Source organism: Apiospora kogelbergensis (assembly GCF_038363985.1).
Source record: "Apiospora kogelbergensis strain CBS 113332 chromosome Unknown utg000002l_segment0_segment0, whole genome shotgun sequence".
NCBI lineage: Eukaryota > Fungi > Ascomycota > Sordariomycetes > Amphisphaeriales > Apiosporaceae > Apiospora > Apiospora kogelbergensis.
The window spans coordinates 615,054-635,384 of NW_027117419.1; the positions used below are offsets into that span (position 1 = coordinate 615,054).

The 20,331-nt window shown below is 56.2% G+C and overlaps 9 protein-coding genes across 9 annotated transcripts; 6 read left to right on the plus strand and 3 right to left on the minus strand.

Annotated features, from left to right (window-relative positions):
* Positions 1–243: 243 nt before the first annotated feature.
* Positions 244–1,673, plus strand: PG998_003071 (uncharacterized protein; the record flags this gene model as incomplete). Its single annotated transcript, XM_066869889.1, has 2 exons — positions 244–1,157; positions 1,199–1,673. The coding sequence occupies 2 exons, from the start codon at positions 244–246 to the stop codon at positions 1,671–1,673; spliced, it is 1,389 nt and encodes a 462-aa protein (XP_066733639.1).
* A 459-nt stretch (positions 1,674–2,132) lies between these two features.
* On the plus strand, positions 2,133–3,044 carry PG998_003072 (Mevalonyl-coenzyme A hydratase sidH; the record flags this gene model as incomplete). Its single annotated transcript, XM_066869890.1, has 1 exon — positions 2,133–3,044. One exon carries the CDS (start codon positions 2,133–2,135, stop codon positions 3,042–3,044), a length of 912 nt encoding a protein of 303 aa, XP_066733640.1.
* Positions 3,045–3,501: 457 nt separating this feature from the next.
* PG998_003073 (uncharacterized protein) lies at positions 3,502–4,886 on the minus strand (the record flags this gene model as incomplete). The annotated part of the gene is made up of 3 exons (XM_066869891.1): positions 3,502–4,347; positions 4,399–4,455; positions 4,524–4,886. 3 exons carry the CDS (start codon positions 4,884–4,886, stop codon positions 3,502–3,504), a joined length of 1,266 nt encoding a protein of 421 aa, XP_066733641.1.
* A 1,099-nt stretch (positions 4,887–5,985) lies between these two features.
* On the minus strand, positions 5,986–7,365 carry PG998_003074 (uncharacterized protein; the record flags this gene model as incomplete). The annotated part of the gene is made up of 5 exons (XM_066869892.1): positions 5,986–6,017; positions 6,066–6,196; positions 6,303–6,986; positions 7,094–7,206; positions 7,288–7,365. 5 exons carry the CDS (start codon positions 7,363–7,365, stop codon positions 5,986–5,988), a joined length of 1,038 nt encoding a protein of 345 aa, XP_066733642.1.
* A 429-nt stretch (positions 7,366–7,794) lies between these two features.
* PG998_003075 (uncharacterized protein) lies at positions 7,795–8,169 on the plus strand (the record flags this gene model as incomplete). Its single annotated transcript, XM_066869893.1, has 1 exon — positions 7,795–8,169. One exon carries the CDS (start codon positions 7,795–7,797, stop codon positions 8,167–8,169), a length of 375 nt encoding a protein of 124 aa, XP_066733643.1.
* A 1,417-nt stretch (positions 8,170–9,586) lies between these two features.
* On the plus strand, positions 9,587–10,264 carry PG998_003076 (uncharacterized protein; the record flags this gene model as incomplete). The annotated part of the gene is made up of 1 exon (XM_066869894.1): positions 9,587–10,264. One exon carries the CDS (start codon positions 9,587–9,589, stop codon positions 10,262–10,264), a length of 678 nt encoding a protein of 225 aa, XP_066733644.1.
* A 103-nt stretch (positions 10,265–10,367) lies between these two features.
* On the plus strand, positions 10,368–12,701 carry PG998_003077 (uncharacterized protein; the record flags this gene model as incomplete). Its single annotated transcript, XM_066869895.1, has 3 exons — positions 10,368–10,829; positions 10,958–12,055; positions 12,117–12,701. The coding sequence occupies 3 exons, from the start codon at positions 10,368–10,370 to the stop codon at positions 12,699–12,701; spliced, it is 2,145 nt and encodes a 714-aa protein (XP_066733645.1).
* A 1,470-nt stretch (positions 12,702–14,171) lies between these two features.
* Positions 14,172–15,270, plus strand: PG998_003078 (uncharacterized protein; the record flags this gene model as incomplete). Its single annotated transcript, XM_066869896.1, has 3 exons — positions 14,172–14,510; positions 14,574–14,884; positions 14,931–15,270. The coding sequence occupies 3 exons, from the start codon at positions 14,172–14,174 to the stop codon at positions 15,268–15,270; spliced, it is 990 nt and encodes a 329-aa protein (XP_066733646.1).
* Positions 15,271–15,955: 685 nt separating this feature from the next.
* On the minus strand, positions 15,956–20,196 carry PG998_003079 (uncharacterized protein; the record flags this gene model as incomplete). Its single annotated transcript, XM_066869897.1, has 3 exons — positions 15,956–16,573; positions 16,653–17,416; positions 17,562–20,196. 3 exons carry the CDS (start codon positions 20,194–20,196, stop codon positions 15,956–15,958), a joined length of 4,017 nt encoding a protein of 1,338 aa, XP_066733647.1.
* Between the last annotated feature and the right edge of the window lie 135 nt (positions 20,197–20,331).

The following is a 20,331-nucleotide window of genomic DNA, read 5'->3' on the forward strand; positions in this document are numbered from 1 at the left end:
TAGCGCTTACATACATCAATTGATTATGCAGTGAGACGGCCAGGCGGCACAGCTCTGAGGCGCAGAATCTCGGCTGACATGCAAGCATGCACGCCATCAATACGAGTCCTCCACCTGAAAAGCCACCTTCGGCTGCCTCAAAAACTCCCCATCACTCGCGACAATCATGGTTCGACTGTTCAATCTTAACGATCCAACCCTATTGTTCTTCCTTGGGCGCAAACCGTCGAATTGAGAGCCGCGATGCCTGCAACCATCGCACACCCGGTCTACAGCGGCACCGCCCTTTCCCTCTCGGAGCGTCTCCGACTCGGGCGCAAGTACGGCAGGTACGACTTTGGCCGGTTCGACCAGCTCACGGGCTCGAGCTACTATCTCGGGAAGGGGTCCATTGGAGAGATGGAGGTGGCCTGCAACTTCCTCTTCACCAAGTCGCGGTGGGGCGTGCTGAGCGAGGCGCGGAACCCCGGCGGCATCGTGTACCTGGACCTGGTCTTCACCGAGCCGCCCGACTGTCGGCTCAAGGGCGCGTCCGTGAAGCTGACGCTGGATGAGGACGACGAAGACCTGCGCCGGCACTTCGCGGCGGGCAAGCCCCCGCCCAGGCCGCGCGTGCCGGTCCACATCACGGAGCACGGCCCGCAGAAGCTGCGGGGCGAGGACCAGGAGGCCATGCACGCGACGAAGAGCTCGTTCGTGCCGCAGGTCAACGCCGGCAGCTTCGGGGGCTTTGGGGGCGTGGGGCGGGAGACGCAGCAGCAGCAGGTGAAGCGGAGCAACTGGCGGTTCTCCAGCCAGGCCGTGCCGAACCGCAAGAACCGGGCCACGACGCTGCAGTGGGACCTCAACGAGAACGAGCTCGACCGGCAGCCGAGCCACAGCAACCGCTTCCACACGGGCTTCGCCTTCGAGCACGACGGGCAGCCGTTCTTCATGCAGGTCGAGGTGAGCGGGCACCTCGAAAGCACCACGTCGGACCTGAAGCACAAAGTCCGCCGGCGCTTCAAGCGGTTCAAATTCCCCGCGGAGCCCCAGAGCGCGACGACACTGGTGAACTTTGGCGGGAGGAATAATGCTTACAAGGATCCGCTGGACCAGGAGAGGGACTCGCTGCAGTGGCGCATGGTGGAGGCGAACATGAGCACTGTTCCCCTAGTGTCTGACATGCAACACGGCAAAAGCCATTATACCAATTCAGTGCAGAAACGGAAGAGATAACGATGGAAGAAGAGGCCGAGGACGGTTCAGGCGGGCAGATTGAACAGCCATACATAACCAATCTCCTTACAGCTACGGAAACGGCACAGCTGCGTGCGGATGCAATGTCGGTGCTATCCCTGGGACAGTCCTCGACTACGACAATACTGCAGTCAGCAGAGACTAGACAGGCGGCGGCTCAATCGAGCAGAAGCGATATGCCGGAAGCAAGAGACGATCATAACGCGGAGTCGGTGCGAACCCGGACCGACGACAGTTCAGAAACTCTGACAGCTAACGACGGCGACTCCACCGCGACGGAACAAGACGATGGAACGAAACCCCCTGTGGATTCGGCGCAGCTCCAAAGACTCCTGCAAGAAGCCAATCTTCCTCCCCTGCTCCAGCTTATCATTCTGTGGCTCATGTCGCTTGGTATGAAACGACCGCAATTGGAGAAGGAAGCGACGAAGTGAAGACCATGCTAGATGATCGTAAAATATAGCCTTAATATTGACCCAAAGAAAAGATGTCTTCAATTTACTAGCTAGCAGTTTACCCCTGAAGGTGTTAGGCGAGTCCGGGGTTATTCGTTGCGGGGGGGCTAACAAAGCGGAGGGTGTGGGGGAGCCGAGGTTCAATTGCAGTGGAGGAGCGACACCGTAACGTCGTCATCCTACAACTCTCCCTTCATTCATCGCATTTGATTTTTACAGCGAAACAGATTCTGGCCTTGCATTCTTTCCCAAAGCGCAACACCGTCTTGTTCCCTTTTGATTCAAGGGCGTGATCTCATCAGCACTAAACCTGCCAAACAGCTTTTAGCCTACGCGCGGCGCGCCCCTGCTACAGCGAGCGAGCAATTGCTTTTCTTCCTATCATCGCGTCATCTGACTCCCCCGTGTCTCAGCCGCGCCCCCTAAGCCAGCGCCATAATGTCTTCGACCAAGAGCGCGGAGTTGCCCTCGGGCTTGACTTCGCCGCCGCCACCAGTGCCCGACACCCTGGTCTCCTTCCCCGCCCCGCACGTCCTGCTCGTCACCCTGAACCGTCCCAAGCAGCTCAACTGCATCCCGCGCCCCCAGCACTTTGCGCTGGAGCGCCTCTGGGACTGGTACGACGAGGAGCCCAGCCTGCGCTGCGCCGTCATCACCGGCACGGGGCGCGCTTTCTGTGCGGGCGCTGACTTGAAGGAGTGGAACGCGATCAATACGAGCACCCCCAGCAGCAGCAGCCAATCCACCGCCACTGCGCAGCCGCAGCAGCAGCAGCCCGGCGACAAGCCGACGTCCCGCATGCCCCGCGGCGGGTTCGGCGGCATGAGCAACCGCGGTGGCGTCAAGCCCATCCTGGCCGCGGCAAACGGCATCTGCTTCGGCGGGGGCATGGAGATGGCCATCAACTGCGATATGGTGATCGCGTCGGCGGCGGCGCGTTTCAGCCTGCCCGAGGTGACCATCGGCGTCATCGCGCTGGCGGGCGCGCTGCCGCGGCTCGTGCGCAGCGTGGGCCGGCAGCGCGCGGCCGAGATGGCGCTCGGCGGGAAAGCCTACACGGCGGCCGAGATGCGCGAGTGGGGGCTCGTCAACGAGGTCGTGGCCGAGGGCGGCGACGTCCTGGGCCGGGCTCTGGAATGGGCGGCGCGGATTGCGGGGAATAGCCCCGATGCCGTCGTGGTCAGCCGCGAGGGGCTGAAGCTGGGCTGGGAGGGGGTCGGGCCCGAAATGGGCACGGATATGCTGATCAAAGGGTGGTACGGACGCATTGAGAAGGGGGAGAACATGGTCGAGGGTGTCAAGAGCTTTAACGAGAAGCGGAAGCCTGTGTGGAAAGACAGCAAGTTATAAATGGGCAAGGCGAGTCCCTGGTAGATTTTGCTTGCAACGAGAGCGGAATGATACAAGCATCACTGTGAAGAGCTAGTGTCCTCTAGGTTCCAGTTCTAAATGGACCGGTTTCTCGTTGCGTTGTTGAGTAGTCACGTCGTCAAGATTGTAACACGCCGCACGAGGGTTAATCAGTACGGCTATGCCACACGTATATATTGAGTTCCACTTTTGCGTTTTATATATTTCTACTCAATAGAGCTAGGCATATTCGCGGGTCACATTACGATATCTGTTCATGGTTCTGTTCTCATAGCTTTGTTTCTCTTTGACTTACACCTTCCTAAACCTTCAAGTTTAAACCGCAAAATTGGACTTCATTTTCCACTGACCCTGTGACTAAATAATTAGGGGGAAGTTGTGTAAAGCGCCGTCTCTGTTCTGGAATGCGAACACTTCTAACACTTCTCTGGGTTCATCACTCAAACGGAGAAACTGTCTTGATGGTCTTGTTCTCCTCGGTGAAGATCTTCTTCGTGTCGTTTGCCGTAGCCGCCCTCCCGGATGCGTCAATGATCTTCTTGGCCTCGGCCATGGTCATCGCCGGGTCGGGCTTGGGGTCCTTGCCGATGGAGCCCGGGTGGGTCGTCTTCTTCTCCTTGAGGTGCTTGGGGTCGACGTAGGTGCGGGTGACGGCGACGCTCTTCTTGATGTCGGCCTTGAAGGCCTCGGTGATCTTGACGGCCGGGCACCAGAGGCTGAGCTCCTTGAAGAAGCTCTCGTCGCCGTCCTGCACCGCCGTCCACGCCAGCGAGAAGGTGATGGCCAGCAGCGGGCCGATGCCCGGGATGAAGCCGATGCCGAACGTCATGAAGTTCTTGGTGAAGTCGCCGACCCACGTGCCCTTCTCGGCCTTCTTCCACATCAGGTCCAGGCCGCTGTGCGCCTTTTGGATTTCGAGCCAGTCCAGGTCGCCCTCGTGCCCGTAGCTGCCGGACAGCTTCTTGATGCTCTTGACGCTGCTGGCCGGCACGATCTTGACCAGCTTGGCCGTGAACGGCGTCATGCCCTCCTTGCGGTAGTGGCGCGGGACGGTGAGCAGCTCCACCAGCCCCGCGATGTGGAGGCCGATGGTCTGCTCCCGCGCGATGGCCAGGCCCTTGAGCTTGGTCATGCTCTGCTTCTCGAACTTGCCCGTGTCGCGCACGATGTCCACCTTCTGGTCCCGGGAGAACTTAACCTGGACCCAGGTGCTGAGGTCGGGGTACTCCTTGCTCGCCGTCTGCGCGACGGGGATGTAGATGGCGCGTATATGGGCAAGCATCTAATCCTGTCAGTGCGTGGTCAAGGTCGGTGCGGTGGCGGAACGACTCACATCAATCCAAACCCATTCCTCATCTTTGTTGGGCAGCGGCATGATCATGAGCCACGACTTGAACAGTTTCATTAGCGTTCATCATGGCAGTGCGCCGTATAGTATAGGTAGGCTAGCATGCTCACCTGGGCAGCATCGCCTTTGTCGCGCGCCACGAAAGCGGGCGCGTGGATGCAGAGGCTGTGCTGAGCGCGCCTGGTGACGGTCTGCGGGGTCGGACCGTAGCTGAAGGGAAGCTGTTCCCAGGCGCCGAAGTACGTATCGTACGCCATGGTCCGGACGATGTTGTAGGCCGAACGCTGGTGCTGGAAGCCGCCGCCTTCAAAGTTGGCCGCCTTCTCGCCGTGGTACGACTCCTCGTTGTAGATGTACTCGACCATCATGTTGGAGTAGAAATGCCCCAGATTCTCCGGGTCATAGCTACCGCCAGGCGCTTTCAGGGCCTTACGTTCAAAGAAGCATTCGCCTTCGGGGTAGGGGATAGCCATGATGAGTAGGTTTTGTGGAATGATTGATGTGGATGATGTTGTGTTGCTATGTCGGTGGGTGAAGAGGTGAATTGGAGATGTGATCTTCTCCCGAGGACAAGAGACTTATATACTTGAGGAATTAAGATTCTTTATGAAAGGTTTTAGGGTAGCGGGACGGTGATGGTTGCAGATGCATACAGAAACCCTATGCAGTGCTTTTATACCTCTGAACGGGCATGATGTAGCTCAACGCGGACCTCGAAACATGTTTACCCGCAGATTGCCACCGGATTAGAGAGTTTCACAAAATGCACACGGTAAATATCACGGAAATATTAGCGAAGTTTGCAAGCCCGGGCAGTTATTATCTTTCCCTCGGCATAGACCCATACCTTGGGCCCTGCATGAGTGTATGGTCGTTGCATTTCTAACACCGGATAGAAGTTACCCCGAGAGTCATCAGTAGTATACCAGGGAAGAGTTCGTGTGAGCCTTGCCGTGATCGACCGGGCATATGGAATAGCCTTTTCGGCCCAAACCTCGTGGGTGTCGTCTTCCACCCAGGTCAGTCCTCTTAAACGAACTCAGTCATGCAACCCTCGAGGTACTTTCTGCCAGATTATACTTGTACAAGGTCTGCGTATGTTGCAGTTTTGGGATCATGACTCCTATGTCAAGGCAATGTAGTAGCTCGTATCATCAAGATGTTCTCAGAACCGGTAAGGCTTTCATAAAACATGCAAATCAGCACCTTCTTTCCCACCGTAGAATTTCGTAAGACGAACCATTCAGAAGCGGGTGTGGCAACATGGCTCAGCCTGGCATCATCCGAGGATATAGTTTCTTACTCTATCTCGCTAAGACCAGTGACCGAAAGCTATCATCCCAAAACTATTAGTTCATGGCGGCATCGTAGGTTGTATGTACCCCCCTTACCTTAAGTCCAGCGATGTGGAACAGAAGTCGAAAATGCATATCCCCTGGTGTCATCGTAGCTGACGGGCATAGATAGCCTGGTTGGAGGAATGCTTAGATTAATAATAAATAATAATAGCAAATATGATTAGAGGGTTCCTCATTCGTTATAGCTTATCCAATCCTAAGTAGAATGAGGTCATCAATTCTCGGGTGCCTCCTCTATACCTAAATCTATTGCGAAGTTCTGCACCAGCCCATTTGCCTTTTGGATCAGCTTACTGCAGTTCCTGCACGGGCCTCTCAGGTTCCCCCAGACGACGCCGCCCCTCAGACCGTCGTACGCATTGAGATTGGGATCGGCCATGAAATCCCTAGCGAGAGCAAGGCCGTAGAGCGTCCGGTTCTTGTTCCTATCGCTGTTTACGTGACTATTTAGCTGGATACGGGAGACCGCGCCGAGGCAAAGGGGGTGGATGGATGGGTGGATGGGATCAGTACAAACGCGTCTCGACTTACCCAGACATCATCTCCACGAAGGGGTAGCCCTCTGCACAGCTCCCAAACGCCGTCTGGTTGCCGCCACCCAGGATCTGCTCGGGCGCCTGCCGGAGATCGAAGGCGTTCGCGCTGACGAGCTTGGTCTGGGCGCACGTGAGCAGCAGCCGGAACCGGTGCCGGCCCACGGTCGTCTTGAACTGCCCGACCTGCGGGGCGGCCCAGGCGTCCCCGCCCAGCGAGGCGCCCAGGAAGAACCACTTTTTGGCCGCCTCGTCGGCGTCCCGCCGGCCCGGGTCGTCCCGCCACGTGCATTGGTACATGAACGGCCAGTTCCCGGCGCCCGGCTGGGGGTCGGCCGGGTACCCGTACATGGGCGGGGCGCGGCCGGCGATCTTGGCGCACCAGCGCGCGTAGACGGCCGTCAGCGGCAGGAAGAAGTTGCTCTTGGTGGCGGCCGGCGGCGCGGGGCCCAGGAGGTTGAGGAAGTAGCCCAGCAGGTCGTGGGGGTTCCAGTACAGCATCTGGATCCCCCTGTCCCTGATGCCACGGCGGAAGTCGTTGCGACTCTCCTGCAGGTGGAACTTGGATACCGTCTGGTAGTTGTCAGGGTCGTTTGCGGGATTCCAGGCCGCGTTGAAAGTACGTAGGAAGTGTGAGTCTGGAAGAACGTTGGGATCATGATATCGTTTACCGTTGGGGAGGCTGAGTATGTAGCAATGAGGGGTCAGTACTTTCGTTTCCTGGGTGAAATGCCTTTATCAAAACGAAACATATGGTTTGGGGACGTGAATCCGCCTTTGCCTACTTACGAGAGGTCTTTGATCTTGGATAAGGTGCTCTTCAAATATTTCTGGATCACATCTTTCCTTGCACTATCGCCGCCGACCTCGCCTATCGAAGCTCTCTCCATCCAGTCGAAAATCTGCTACTTGGTCAGATCCGTCTGCGGTGGATAGTCTGAGAAGGCTATGCAGTTGTTGACCAAAGGGGCTGAGATACTTACCTGATCTCTGTCCCAATTGAACGCAACGCGGAACCAATCTGCTTGGCCAAATGCTGCGAGAAGTTGAACGTTGTCCATGTCTTTAATGTCCGAGCAATGGGGATTGGGTTTGATGTTTGGATACTAAGGACGTAAGACTCTAATGGGACATAGGCCTGTAAAGTGATTCCGTTGTCATGTGTCTGTTGGTCTCAACTCGGTGAGAAGATGACGGAAATATGAGGAAACCCCCGAAGTACACACACACGGGGCGTATTACTCAGCTTGATATGCGGTGTCTATATAATCCGTACCGAGCGCCTATTTAGAAGATGGTGTTGGTTGTACTAGAAATAGTACGACTTCTCCCTGCTCACACCTCTCCAAGAGACTTCCTTCGAACCCCAATTTGCACCCTATCTTTGCATGTCCTCGATACATCGGCCATCAGAACCCTATTGTAACTAAAGAGCTTCAGCTGCCGTCAATAACAAAAAATGGTACGTCTTCGTCTGCACCTCGATAATCATGTCGTTCCACGACGGCCATCTTCTAACCTTGAACCCGATCCAGCCAGCCACCGTAACCAACCCACCCGAAGACTGGACCGTCGACCCCGAGGAGATGCAGAATGATATCTTTTGGGGCGCTGTGGGTGAGGGCACCCTTGCCGCCAAGGGCGTCGGCCTAGACTCCCCGCAGCCTCTGATGATCAAAAGCCGCGAGGCGGGCGGGGACGGCTATGTCTTCATGTCGGGTGGCAAGGTTTATCTGTGGAACATGCTTCAGGACGACGTATGGGAGTACGTGAAGCCAGTCGACCTGGAAGGTATTCTGGCTGAGATGAGGAAGCCCGCTGGGACTGGCTCCGTGGAGGTCAAACAGATGAAGCAAGTCTCATAGGCCAGAAAGCCGAATGAACGCGCATGCAAATTGCAAATAGTAGCTGCAAAATGCAGCTAGTAAAGAAATTGGTCGTAGCTGAAAATCGGCACTATTTTGGCGCCCGTCTGTCATAATTGGATATGTTGTTTCGTGATTGGCCTGGCTCGGACTGACATGGCTTGGCCTTACTATCCATGATATAGTGGCTTGCCGATCATGCCGTTATCAGATTTGCGGGGGATACCGGCCTGACAGGGGTTAAGGGCCACAGGATAGCCAGGTACTGGCCAGGGTGAAGGGAGTATAAGATGGGGGGTGTCAAATTGTGGCGTCAGCCTTGTTTCAGAAGCAATAGTGCTATGCATGCGAACCATCTCGGTAGATTCAGCACAGCAGTTGCTTTCCTGGCCAGCCGCATGCATGGCTGCATGGCGGTATGGCCCGCGGCTGGCTGAGGTGTGCATCTTCGTTATAGCATATGCTCACTAACAGAATATGGCGAGGATATTCAAGTTACCAGCAATATCCGCAAAGGAAGATTATGAACTTAACACTGCATACCTCAATGATTCCCATCATATCTGCAGACATCGATCAGGTCTTAGGCAGATGAGGCGGAGAGTACCAACTCAGAGTCTGATATGCCGTCTTACCCTTTGCTGCTTCCCGTGCCATCTATCCGCGAGAGCCAGCAAGCAGTTCACCACATAATCACGATATCTCCAATTATCTACTCCATTGCCTCAGTATCGCAGCTATGGCCATCTTCCCCCGCCGGCAAAAGCACAAGAATAGACTCCTCTAGGCACCTCACCCTTCGACACTCCCGCCGCCTTGTAGCAGCGCACCAACGCAACACCGCTCGCCTCCTCCGGGCATCTGCTCTTGCTGAGACTGGCAGTGGTAGTGATGATGAAGTTGAGCCACTGCTGCCTGGTCAGCAAAAGCTGAATGCCTACTGGGCGCCCGGTTTGGAAGCTGGCCAGAAGCACCGCATCCATGTCACTCAGACCATCGACGCCAACAATGGCGACAAGATCCTTGAACTGGAGGCAGAGCAGGATTTCTCGGTGGATGCCCCGCAGTACTCACTGCCAGAGGGCACCATCCACTCCATCTATCCTCCCCGGGATACGCTGATGACCATCGGATCCTGCCGCACGTGGTCCTTACCGATCCTCATCTCCCATGGGAACGGCTGGGCAGCCCCAAGGAGGGCACGAATGCGGAGCTCAAGGCGAGAATCTCTACATTTGCGGAAAGCGGAGCAGCCAACCCAGTTCGCAACCGGGTTCCATGGCTTGTGGTGTTCTCCTTTTCCCAGGACGAGTTGCGCCTGACAGCCGAAGACCTGGACACAACCACGGGCATATTCAAAAACACCAGCGCTGGTGTAATCAAGCCCGTCAAGCAATCGTCAACCATGACAGTCAACATGAGTATCGACGACCTGTGGAAGCTTACCCCGGACGTCGCTACTCCGGTCACGAAGGACTTAGGCCCAGAGAACATGAAACAAAGCCGTGGCGACTTCATTTTCATCAAGCCAGATCTCTTCACGGGCCTCTTCTCCACGTATGACAAGGGCAACAAGAGGATTACGAGTAGCAAGCCCGACACATCGACTTACAAATACTTGTCGCACGTTCGTACCATCAACAGTTCAGGCATGGCGCTCGCGGGCGTCGAAGACACCGCCGTCTTCAGCATCGTCGTTGGCAACCGGGCTGGGCCGCTCGACAACGCCACGCCCACGACCATGTGCGTGCATTTGGCCTCCATAGAGGGCGTCGAATCCATGGACTATCCGTCCAACAGCCATCGATATGTAGCCCTGTGTTCGTTGCACAGTTGGAACTACACCGTTCTTCCGCCCCAGAGTGTGAACGTCCCAGATGCCTTTGAGCATCTTGGGTCGACTCTGGACGTGCTCCGTGCCAAAGAAAACATCATCGCCCCCCTCCGGACGTCGAGCAGTGAGATCGAGAAACGAGTTGCGAGCCGCCTCAACGACGGCTATAGCATGGTCAAGTATCGTACCCAAACAGGAGAGGCCACTGTCGCACTCTATAGGGGGGCCGCTTACACCCACCTATGTCCCACCACTGGATAACTTGACCAAATGTTCCAACTCCGGCATTGACCTGCAGATCCTGGACAAAGATATCGGAATCATGGATATCACGTACTCAGTCGCGTGGCAGACGGGACGCACAATGGCCCTGGGTGACGAAAGCTTCACCGCCGCACTATGCCGCTTGAGAAGTTTGATCCACAAACAAGGAACCGATGTGGCTAAGATCCAGGCTGTCAAAGAAGCTGATCCATTCGGTCTTCGTACGAGACATGAGTTACTCCAGAATCTGTCCACCATGGTGGATAGTCTTGCCGCAATCCACATCCATGACGACGGTGCGAGCAACGTTAGCGATGAGGACGAACCCAGCAGCGACAGCGATGAGGATGGCAACAGCAGCGAGGCCAGTGATACCACACATGAGTCGGACCCAGCACCGCCCGTCTTCAGTCCTGGGAGCGAAGAGACGTTGGTGTCGCCGGCGACTCAGGCCCTCCGAGGTGCCAAAGCTGACCTTAAGCTCTCCAGCCATCGAGCAAAGGTACCCGGCTGCCGCACGGGACGCGGTGGCATCGCTTGCGCAAAGCACGTCGGGCGAGCTGTACGACGAGCACAATGCCCCGCTGTCGTCGGACTGGATGATCGTCCTGTCCTGGCTGGTCGACCGCATGTTCCTCGCCAGCGTGCCCGCTCACCTCCTAATCGCCGACCCGACGTACCTGGGCCGAGAGCCTCCGCTTCTTCCGTATCGACCGCAACTGGGTCGACGCGCTGGTGGATGGTGCGCTCTCTCTCGGCAACCATTTCGGCACGGACGTCGAGCGCGCCAACATCAAGAAGCAACTGAATGACTACATCACCAACAAGTCCCCTGGACACGAACACACGACGCAGATCCCCGCCTATGGCTTCTACTTGCGATCGGATCTCGTGACCATGTTCCCCGACCTTCGTGTTGAGGTTCTAGCAGACGCTGATGCGTTGCGTGATACCGGTGTCGATCCTCCCACTGGTGCTCCGCTGCTGCGGCACGAGATTGTCACAGACGGTGTCATGATGGGCTTCATGGACCGTGTGCCGGGTTCGCCCGAGTTCGCGAGTTTGGTCTTCACGCAGCCGGCCCACCAGCAGCGTTTTGCTGTGGCCCGCGGTCTTGATACCCATCAGCTCAAGGCCGACATCCGCCGGCAGTACACAGTGGACCAGACAATCAGAACAGACGACAAAAGCAGACACGATGCTCTCGTGGAGTTTCTCTACCATCCGCCGAAGGCCAGTCCCTCTGCTGCTGCGCACGACGAGTCGTCTTCTGGTGATAATGTTCCCGTAGAAGATCAAGGCTCATCTGACAACATCTTCATCTGGGACTCCGAGCCAGGCAGTGGAAAGAGTGACTTACGAATCCTCCGGTTGCCCCGTTTCGCTGAAGTACAGCTCAAGACGTTGCAAGACCGGATGGGGGATTATGGAGACGGCAACAACAAGAAGCCGTACTTCCAGGAAGACGCTGCCACATCCGCCTTGCTTGCGATGCAGCTGAATGATCCCGTCTACCAGCTCTCTATCGACCTTAAGGGCCATCCCAATACCGCCACAGTGGCTCGTCTAGGTCCGCCTAGTGACGAAAGCCGATCTGAGATCAGAACTCTCAACCAACTCGAGCCCTCTCAAGTTAAAAAACTTACCTTTGAAACTGGGATAGGACAAGACTCTTCGGAGGAGGATGAAAGCAGTTCGGAGACAGACGTCGAGCATGATGCAACGTTTGAACGTCATTCAAGCCGCCGTCCCCACTCGGCAAGCCATTCGAGACATCTGGCTCCTCATGTCCCGAGCCATCACAGCTACGTCTTTGGCCGATTCGAACCTTCTAACTTCTGAAACTCAGAGTTCTTCCTTTACTCAAGAACCCGAAGGGCTTCGGGTGCTCAGCGTGGGTGAGCCGGCCGCCCCGCCCAAGTACGACATCCAAGTCGGCAGCAACAGCGTCAACAACTGGGGCACGATCCAGCTCGACCAGTGGAACCTGGACCAAGACATCATCTTCTCGGTCCTGGTGAAGCGCAACGACACGAACCAGTACAAGCTGGTGGAGCTCGACATCGAGGTCGCGCTGGGCCCGGCCGGGGACGCCGGCGGCAACTTCCTCATGCCCTTCTACCGCGGCCCGGGGGCCCACATGCTGACCAACCTGCGCTTCAACGTGCTGCCGACGCTCATAGAGGGCGACCAGACGCTGTTCCGGCTGCGGGTGCTGCCGCGGGCGGCTCGCGGCTGGATCGACGCCAGCACCGTCGGCGAGGTCAGCTTCTTGCTCGGGCTGGCGTCCATCAACCAGCCGGCGGGCGTCGTCAACCAGGTCTACGTCCAGTCGTGGGCCATCTACTGCAAGGATCCGGATGCCCCGGACGTGGGGCCGGGGAATACAATGCGTATTGACAACCCGTCTACGTTGGTCACGGTGTACAGATAGCCGATTCTTAGCTAGGTCATTTGGCGGTAATCCTACAGTGTTTACAGGTATTCTCTTTACGAACTCAGCCCTGTCAGTGCCTCGCATTTTGTGCATTCTTGCGTAGGCTGCTATGTAGATGGCACTGCAGTAGTAGTAGTAGTAGTAGTAGTAGTAGTAGTAGTATTCGTTAACGCCTAGGGGGCGGCAAAGCCGCGCCAACCTCCCGAAGGGTATGGCGCGTGCTGCCTATTCATCTATCTATGTAAGTAAGTCGTAGTAACTCCCGTGGTTCCATAGCTAGATAGATGGCACTGATGCTGCCGGTCGATTGCATTTCAGGAATTCCACTGTCCTCCCTGCCGTTTAGCCGGTCACTGTACTTGGTTGAGATAAACGCATATTGGGGTCTCGCAGAATATGCAATATGCTATAACAGGAACAACCTGTCAATAGGATAGCCCCGTAAGCCATGCAGCTCACTCATGCGGGAGAGCCGACTACTGCAAGACTAATGCAACGTGCCGCAGTGGCCGGACTCCCCGGAGCATTGCATGAAACTTGACATCTCATGCAACAGTTGCTTTTCTAGTTGCAGACCCTCAGGCCCTATTTCATTATCCAGTCAGCCTTCAATTGGCTGATGGGTGAGTTTTGAGACAATATTCTAATGGATAAAGGAGAGCCTCTCTCCTCCAGCCTGAGGCTATAGCCGACTCAGCCAATCTGATGAACAAGTATATGCTTGTGAGCTGAAAACGTTTAGCCAGCTAATGTGTGGCGAGCTGAAATACTGGTGATGTGTCGCAAATTCAGTATCCAGACATGATCAACTGTGCATTCCTCACCGATCACAATATATTGGAATACTGCAGCAGACAACGGTGGTTTTGCAATGTAGCTGTTCACCCCGCAGCTGAATCTCCCACATGCCTGATGCCATGCAGAGATCATATTCAGTGACGTTTTCGTGGCCGGCAACTCCGAAGGCAAAGACACATCTCAGGCTCAGATGTCGCTCATGTTCAAGTGATTGGCACAGACATTAGTGCTTCCAAAGTGAGGGGAATCAAATGTGAAAATGACAGGCGACGGAAACAAAACAGGCAACACCAGTGGCGACCTGAAAGACGAATCTAGAGGGTCCATCGAACTCTATTCCCGTCATTGCACAGCTGGACTCTGGATGTTTCTCCCACTTTCTGTTCGTAAGGGATATGCGAGTTGAACGAGTTGAGTGAAGGCAACTCTCACTTCGTGACTTCTCCCCACTGGGCTTGCGATGCGTCGACTCCAGGGTCTCCGGTCTTGTATGTCAAGCGGGAAGTGTGTACGATATATTTAAGTGCCATGTCAGCACCTAGGAATCATGGTCACCATCAAGATCACCACTCCATCATTCAAATTACCTTACAAGAGCCTCCCATCTTCCATTAACACCCCAAAATCTGACAATCAGTTCGTCTCAAGACCACCAAAACATCAGCGATCATGCCTGCCGTCGCTGCCATCGTCAACCAAGCCGTGCCCGACGGCAAGAGCATCAACCTCTTCTACAACACCGAGAAGGCCCAGCTCGCCGTCGCCTACAAGAGCGGCGCCGAAGGTGACGACCCGGACACGGCCGCTTGGGCGGCGGACGCGACCGACTACGCAGGCCATATCTTCAACCCCTCCTCCATCGCGTCCGACTACTACCGCGGCAACCAGCTCGTCGTCGCCGTCACTGAGCCCAAGACTGATTGCGAGAGTAAGCCCGTCGGCAACCAGATCTCGCTGGTCTCGCCCGTCTACAAGAAGCTCGCCACCACGTCGCTGTCCAACAAGACGGTGAGCATGTGCTCTTCCGGCCACAGCGCGTGGGTCTACTACCTCGAGTAAGTGTGCTTTTAGTTTCGTTCGCAGAGAGCGTTACATATTGCAGGACGAAACGAGGCCACCCTCCTCGGCATTTATTCGTTCAACTCACAGAAGCTGACCCTTCCTTTTTTCCCCGACACTAGCGGGACCACCAAGGGCCAGACACGCCTCAAGGAGTACAACATCGACACGGGCAACGTCGCGACGTTCCTCCAGAACCAGGACGTGGCGCTCAACTGCTCGCTGGCGGCCTGGTACGACCCCGCCGGAAGGGCGCGTATGGTAGTCTACCAGGAGTTTGAGGAGGGTCACCTCAAGGGAGTTCAACGCCGTCACCAAGCAAGGTAAGCCCCTCTCCCCCTCACTACGGCCCCCCTCCCAGAAACACAGCCTGTTGTACCTTGCGTGTGCGCGTCAACTAACCATTTCCCGTCGTAATAATATAGCCTGGGACATCGACGGCACGGGCGACGCCAAGGACCTGACCACGGTGGCCGTCTCGTGCGTCAATGGCAAGACGTACCTGTACTACACGGACAGCAAGAACAACGTGCGCCGCGTCATCAAGGACAAGGACGGCTGGGGCGGCCCGCGCACCGTCTCGGGCCTCCCCAAGGTCGGTACCAGCCAGCTGACGGTCGCGGCGTCCAACGGCTACAACCACCTCTTCTACGTCTCGGTCGAGGACACCAACCCGGGCAGCTTCCAGCATGCTCGTGACCCGCTCTAGTGAGCAGCTACTAACCAAGGCACACAGTCACACTGTATCTGTTGAGGGACTCGGTATCGGGAGGGAAAGGGAAGTAAGTCTATGCTGGCTGGAAATGAGGTACTAGGTTGACCAATTTGCAAGTAATGTCCACTGGCAGTGTTTCACTCGTTTGAATAAAAGCATTGGCATCTATGTCCCCGTTTATTCGTCGAAAATGGTCGTGACTTTGCTGCTGTAGTTCTCCCGTGTAAACATGAGCCACATCTTGAATTTTGCCTAACGTGTCTTGGCCGTTCGGTTTTCCCGATCAAGGGAAGGGTGCTTTTTGGAACACACATAATATTGGCGGTCGACAATCTTCGAACAGTCACTACAAGACAGAAGATTACACATTTTCAAGTTAAAAAACCTCTTGTTTTCTTCATAAGTACGAATGGACATCTATCTACCATGAAACACTATTATAATCATGCTGTCAGCAGGCAGATGGCCGTTTCCACCGGTTATCGGAGAGACAGCTTCACGGACAGGTAACAGTACAATTTGTATGAGAGATTGTCCACCACATCCAATAATATTACCACACCTGATACATGATCCAAGTGACCACCGAAATGCTAACAAATACGTATATGATTACGAAGCTAGATGGATATCATTACTACTGAAGCTACTTACGTTTGCAAACCGATAAATACCCAATCTACTTCTGAGGCGCAGGCCCTCCAATGGGGTTCCTCAGCTGGAAATACCCCTCAATGGCCGTGTACGGCCCCTTCTGAAACCCCGGCTTATTCAAATCGCCCATCTTCTCGATCCCAAACGCATTGAACATCGGCTGCGGCACCGAATCAGCGCCATCGGGCGTCGCGGAAGCCGCCTCCGCATACGGCTGGAACCAACTCCACGTCCCCGCCCCGAGCGAGGGCAGCGGCAGGTCCCTTCCGGGCCTGTCCCGCGCCGTGTCCTTGGTCAGGACGTGGTCCTTGTCGAACCCCGGCACGTCGTCGAGCGGCAGGGTCAGCGGCCCCGCGTGGAAGAAGGCCGTCATGGTGTCCATGGCCTTCTGCCAGGTCCAGGGCGCCAGCGCCAGCGCCACGGGCGGCAGGATGGACGAGTATGCGTGCACGGGCGTGAACGGGTCGACGATGGCGCCGAACACGGCCAGGCGCGCGTTGCGCCGGTCTGCGAAGCGCTCGGGGCTCACCGCGCGCGTCGGGTCGTCGTACGGCGACTCGGTCGGGAACGGCGCCTCCCAGAACGGCGTGAAGACCGGGTAGCTGCCCGTGTCGAGCCGCCTCAGGGGTTCTAGCGTCTCCTTCTGCGGCGCGAAGAAGGTGCGCACGTGCCCGAGGTCGAGCGCGTCCGAGGCCCGGCGCCGTCGTGTCAAAGTACCCCACGAGCCCGTCGTACGCGGCGTCGGCGTCGCCCAGGCGGACCTGGAACCCGTAGACGTCGCGCTTGTTGTCGGCGGGCTTCTCGGTCAGCCAGCGCTCCGGGTCCTGGACGGTGGCCTTGGTGCTCTGCAGCGAAAGAGGGGGCCCGTCGAGCTCGAGCGACCAGCCCATGTTGACGAGCGCCAGTGGCTTGCCGACGATGGCGTTGAGGAACTGGGCGTACGCGCTCGGCGCCGCGGGCAGCTTGTCCTGGGCCGTCGTGATCATGTGCCAGAAGCCGCGCAAATACGCGGGCTTGGCGAGCTCGACGAGGAGCAGGTCAAGCTGGCGTGTCTCGGGCGTGGACCCGCCCGTCTTGGGAGGCGCGAAGGGGAGCCACTTGGGGCTGGCCAGGGTCCCGAGCGGCCCGCCGAAGCGCACCTCACGGTAGAAGGTGCCGTCGGGCAAGAAGAGCTGGAGGCCGTAGTCGGCGTAGTTCGTGATGACCCAGCCCCAGATTGGCGACTCCCACTCCGTCGCGGGCCGCCAGTTGGATGTCAGGTCAGGGTTGTGGTGCACTGGGTCCTCGGCAATGCGCTTGACGAAGTGAGCGTTGAGACGTGAGTTTTGGTTGATCTGTGGCGGCAGTTGTATGAACTCGCAAGTCTCGGGATTGTTCTGCATCACCGTGTTGGCGTAGGTTTTACCGTCTGCCAGTTTGATGGTCTGCGGCTCGTAGAAATCCGAGATGCAGGGAAGTAAGGCGGAAGGCCTTCGTGCCGGGGCTTCTGGTCAATAGCCATCAAGGCTTGTCCGAACTTGTCAATGATGTTCAACTTGCGGAACCTAGATCAGAAAGTCAGTCAAAGATTCCAACCTGACAGAATGCCATGTCAAAAGCCGGTGTACCAGTCGCGACATACCTAAACTGACCGTGCGTAGCGGGTTTGAACGGGCAAAAGTCGTCAGTGAGGAAGTTCGCAAGTGCAGCATAGGGAGTCAACGCCGAGTTCCCCTGGATCATACCCAGGTGCTCGTTGGTCAAGCCAGCATCATCATTAGTTGCTCGCTCGATCACTGTTAGTGCGAGTTTGCCATCTAGCCCGATATCCTTGTTCTCGGGTTTGATGTGACTGCCCTGTGCTTGCGTGACCAGTGCGTCGACAAAGCCAGAAAGCGGAGAGGAAAGATAGGCCAACTTCTTGATGTTGTTGCGCAAATTGGTCTGCTGGTCCGTACTGAGATATTTCTCGAGAATCTCCTTGGGCGTGTTGTCAAACAGCTGGATCACCTTGGCTTCCAGCGAGAAACTGGGCTGCGGGAGAATGAGAACCCGTCCGGACAGTATGCGCACATCGGCTTTTTCCTTCGGTATAGCTTCCCAGAGTGGCGGTGGGGTCTGTCCGGGGCTTGTGGGAGGTACGCTGATGCCATAACGAACGCGCGTGCTCTCGGATAGCCGCGCCGTGTGTTCGTCCAGCTTCCAGTACTCCCACGGGATGTGGGTGTATTCGACCTCCCACTCGGCGTAGAGGGGAAACCATGGCTGCCGGTCCCCCCACTGGTCACGCCAGCGCCCAGCGGCATTGAGCTGGTCGTGGAACTGCGGGTAATATTTGCCCTCGTCGGCGTTGCCGGGATCGCCTCCGCCCGGGCGGATGATGTAGAACTCGGTCATCAAAGCTTTCGCGGGCTCCTTGAATACATCGGGCACTTTCTCTAGTAAAGTAAAAAATGTGTTCAGTGCGGTGGGCAAATTGGGAGACCCTGGTTTCAGACTAATGGTCTGGAATGGAGCCCGAATAGACACTCTATCCAAGTAGTCTATAGGCCAGCCGGACTCAACGCCGCCAATGAGCATAGTAGGGTCGTTAGCGCGGTGGAAGACAGGCATACTTGCGGCCTTGGCTGTCTGTAGAATATTGTCTTTGGGGTCCTTAGGGTCGAGGAGATTGTCAATTTGAGTCTGCAGCTGCTCCATGCGATTCGTTAAGCCCGTGATGTGCTGCGACAAGTCCTTCGTCTTGCGGGCGAACTCGTTGTTTTTCGGGTTGGTGGGGTCAACATTCTTGTTACCAACGTCACTGACGTATTTCCACCAGAGAGAGAACATGTCCCAGCGATACTGCGACAGGGCTCTCTTGCAAGAGTCCAGGAGCATGTTGGCCTGATTCAGCTCGCTCAATTTGAGGATGGCGGGAGCTTCAGGCTCTAGAGGCGGCTTGTCAGAAGAACCATCGTTCCCTTCGCCAGAGAAGTAGTATCGCTCGCCACCGGGTGCACGGTTGAAGGACCAATTGTAGACAGAATCCTTCGCCTCGCGCTGGGCTTCGACACCATCGTCCCGAGTGTGCAGTAATGACTCGAGCAACAGGATGTCGGTTTCGAGCTTCTTAATGTCTTCCGGGCCATCGGAGTGGTCTTTCCGTGAATGACAGTACGACAACAGTGAATCCATGGGAGTGGTACCCAGGGACACGGCTGCCGCATTCGGATCAACCATGCGGGCATTGAAACGATCTGCTGGGACATCCTTCGGCTTGCTTTCGTGGTCCCAGACCACATCATACATGGCGCCATGGCACAGAATCCGCAGCTGGCTCTGATCATCCAACCAAGGATCGCGTTCTTCGGGTGGCGCCTGTTTGACGCCTTGGAGCTTCATGAAGAGTGTCTCCAGGCTCTTTGCATGCGCAACACTTTTGCCAGAGTTCCAAAGAGGGTCTACATCCTCTTTCCAATGCCAGCCAAGGACAAAATAACTGGCCTTGGCGTGGGACAGATATTGTCGTTTCTTATCGGGGCCGTACTCAAAGTTGTCAAGCACGCTGAAAACATTGGCGTTGTGCATCTGAAAGTCGGCAAAGAGCTGGTTGCCGCTCCGTAGTAGACTGATGTTGGGCGGATCCGAATCCGGATTCTCGTGGCCAGGCCAGTCTTGGAGACGAGTCTTGCGTCCAATAAAGACTTCAGCTTGGTTGTCAATGTTGACATCCGGGCCAGCATGGCCAACCACAAATGGGGCAAGGTCGGTCTGCAAATCAGCACTGGTCGGTATCTCGTCGAGTGACCACAGATGGTCACTCTCTACCACCCAGGCCTCGTACTCGCGGTTCGCGAATGCTGGCTTGGCCTCTGCCGGCTTTACGCTGTCGAGGTCAATCTGGCGAACCACGATCCAGCGGGTCGGCGGTTGCACCATCGCCGGTGTGTCGGGACTGCCGTCGTCACCATTAGAGCCTGAGCGATAAAACCGAGGCAAAGTCCAGTGGATGTAAATGCCGTGGCGGTGGCGAAGAGGCTGCGGGTTTGGGCGGGCGCCGATGTCACTCATACGTGGGTTGACAGACGCCGGCGCCGTGTTGTGCAAATCGGCATGATTTTGCACATCACTCTGTAACAGAAAGTTCTCAAGCCGTAAGAATGTGTAATTGGGCTGCGTGATGGGACTGATGCGTGTTGTGGTATCACCATCTTTGCCTGTGCCACAAACAGCTGGGTTGAGCCTGAAGGCATCCAACTGCATGGGCACCAAAGCAGCATCGAACTGAGGAATTCCAGTTGGCATGGCTTGAGCTGGTTGACTTGATGGCCTCTAGGTAGGCTGGGTGATGGGGTTTAGGACAAGCAAAGAGGCTAGTATCGCGTACCGAATGCTCTATAAACGCGAAGAGCTTGTTGAGATTTCCAGAGCGACAGAAAC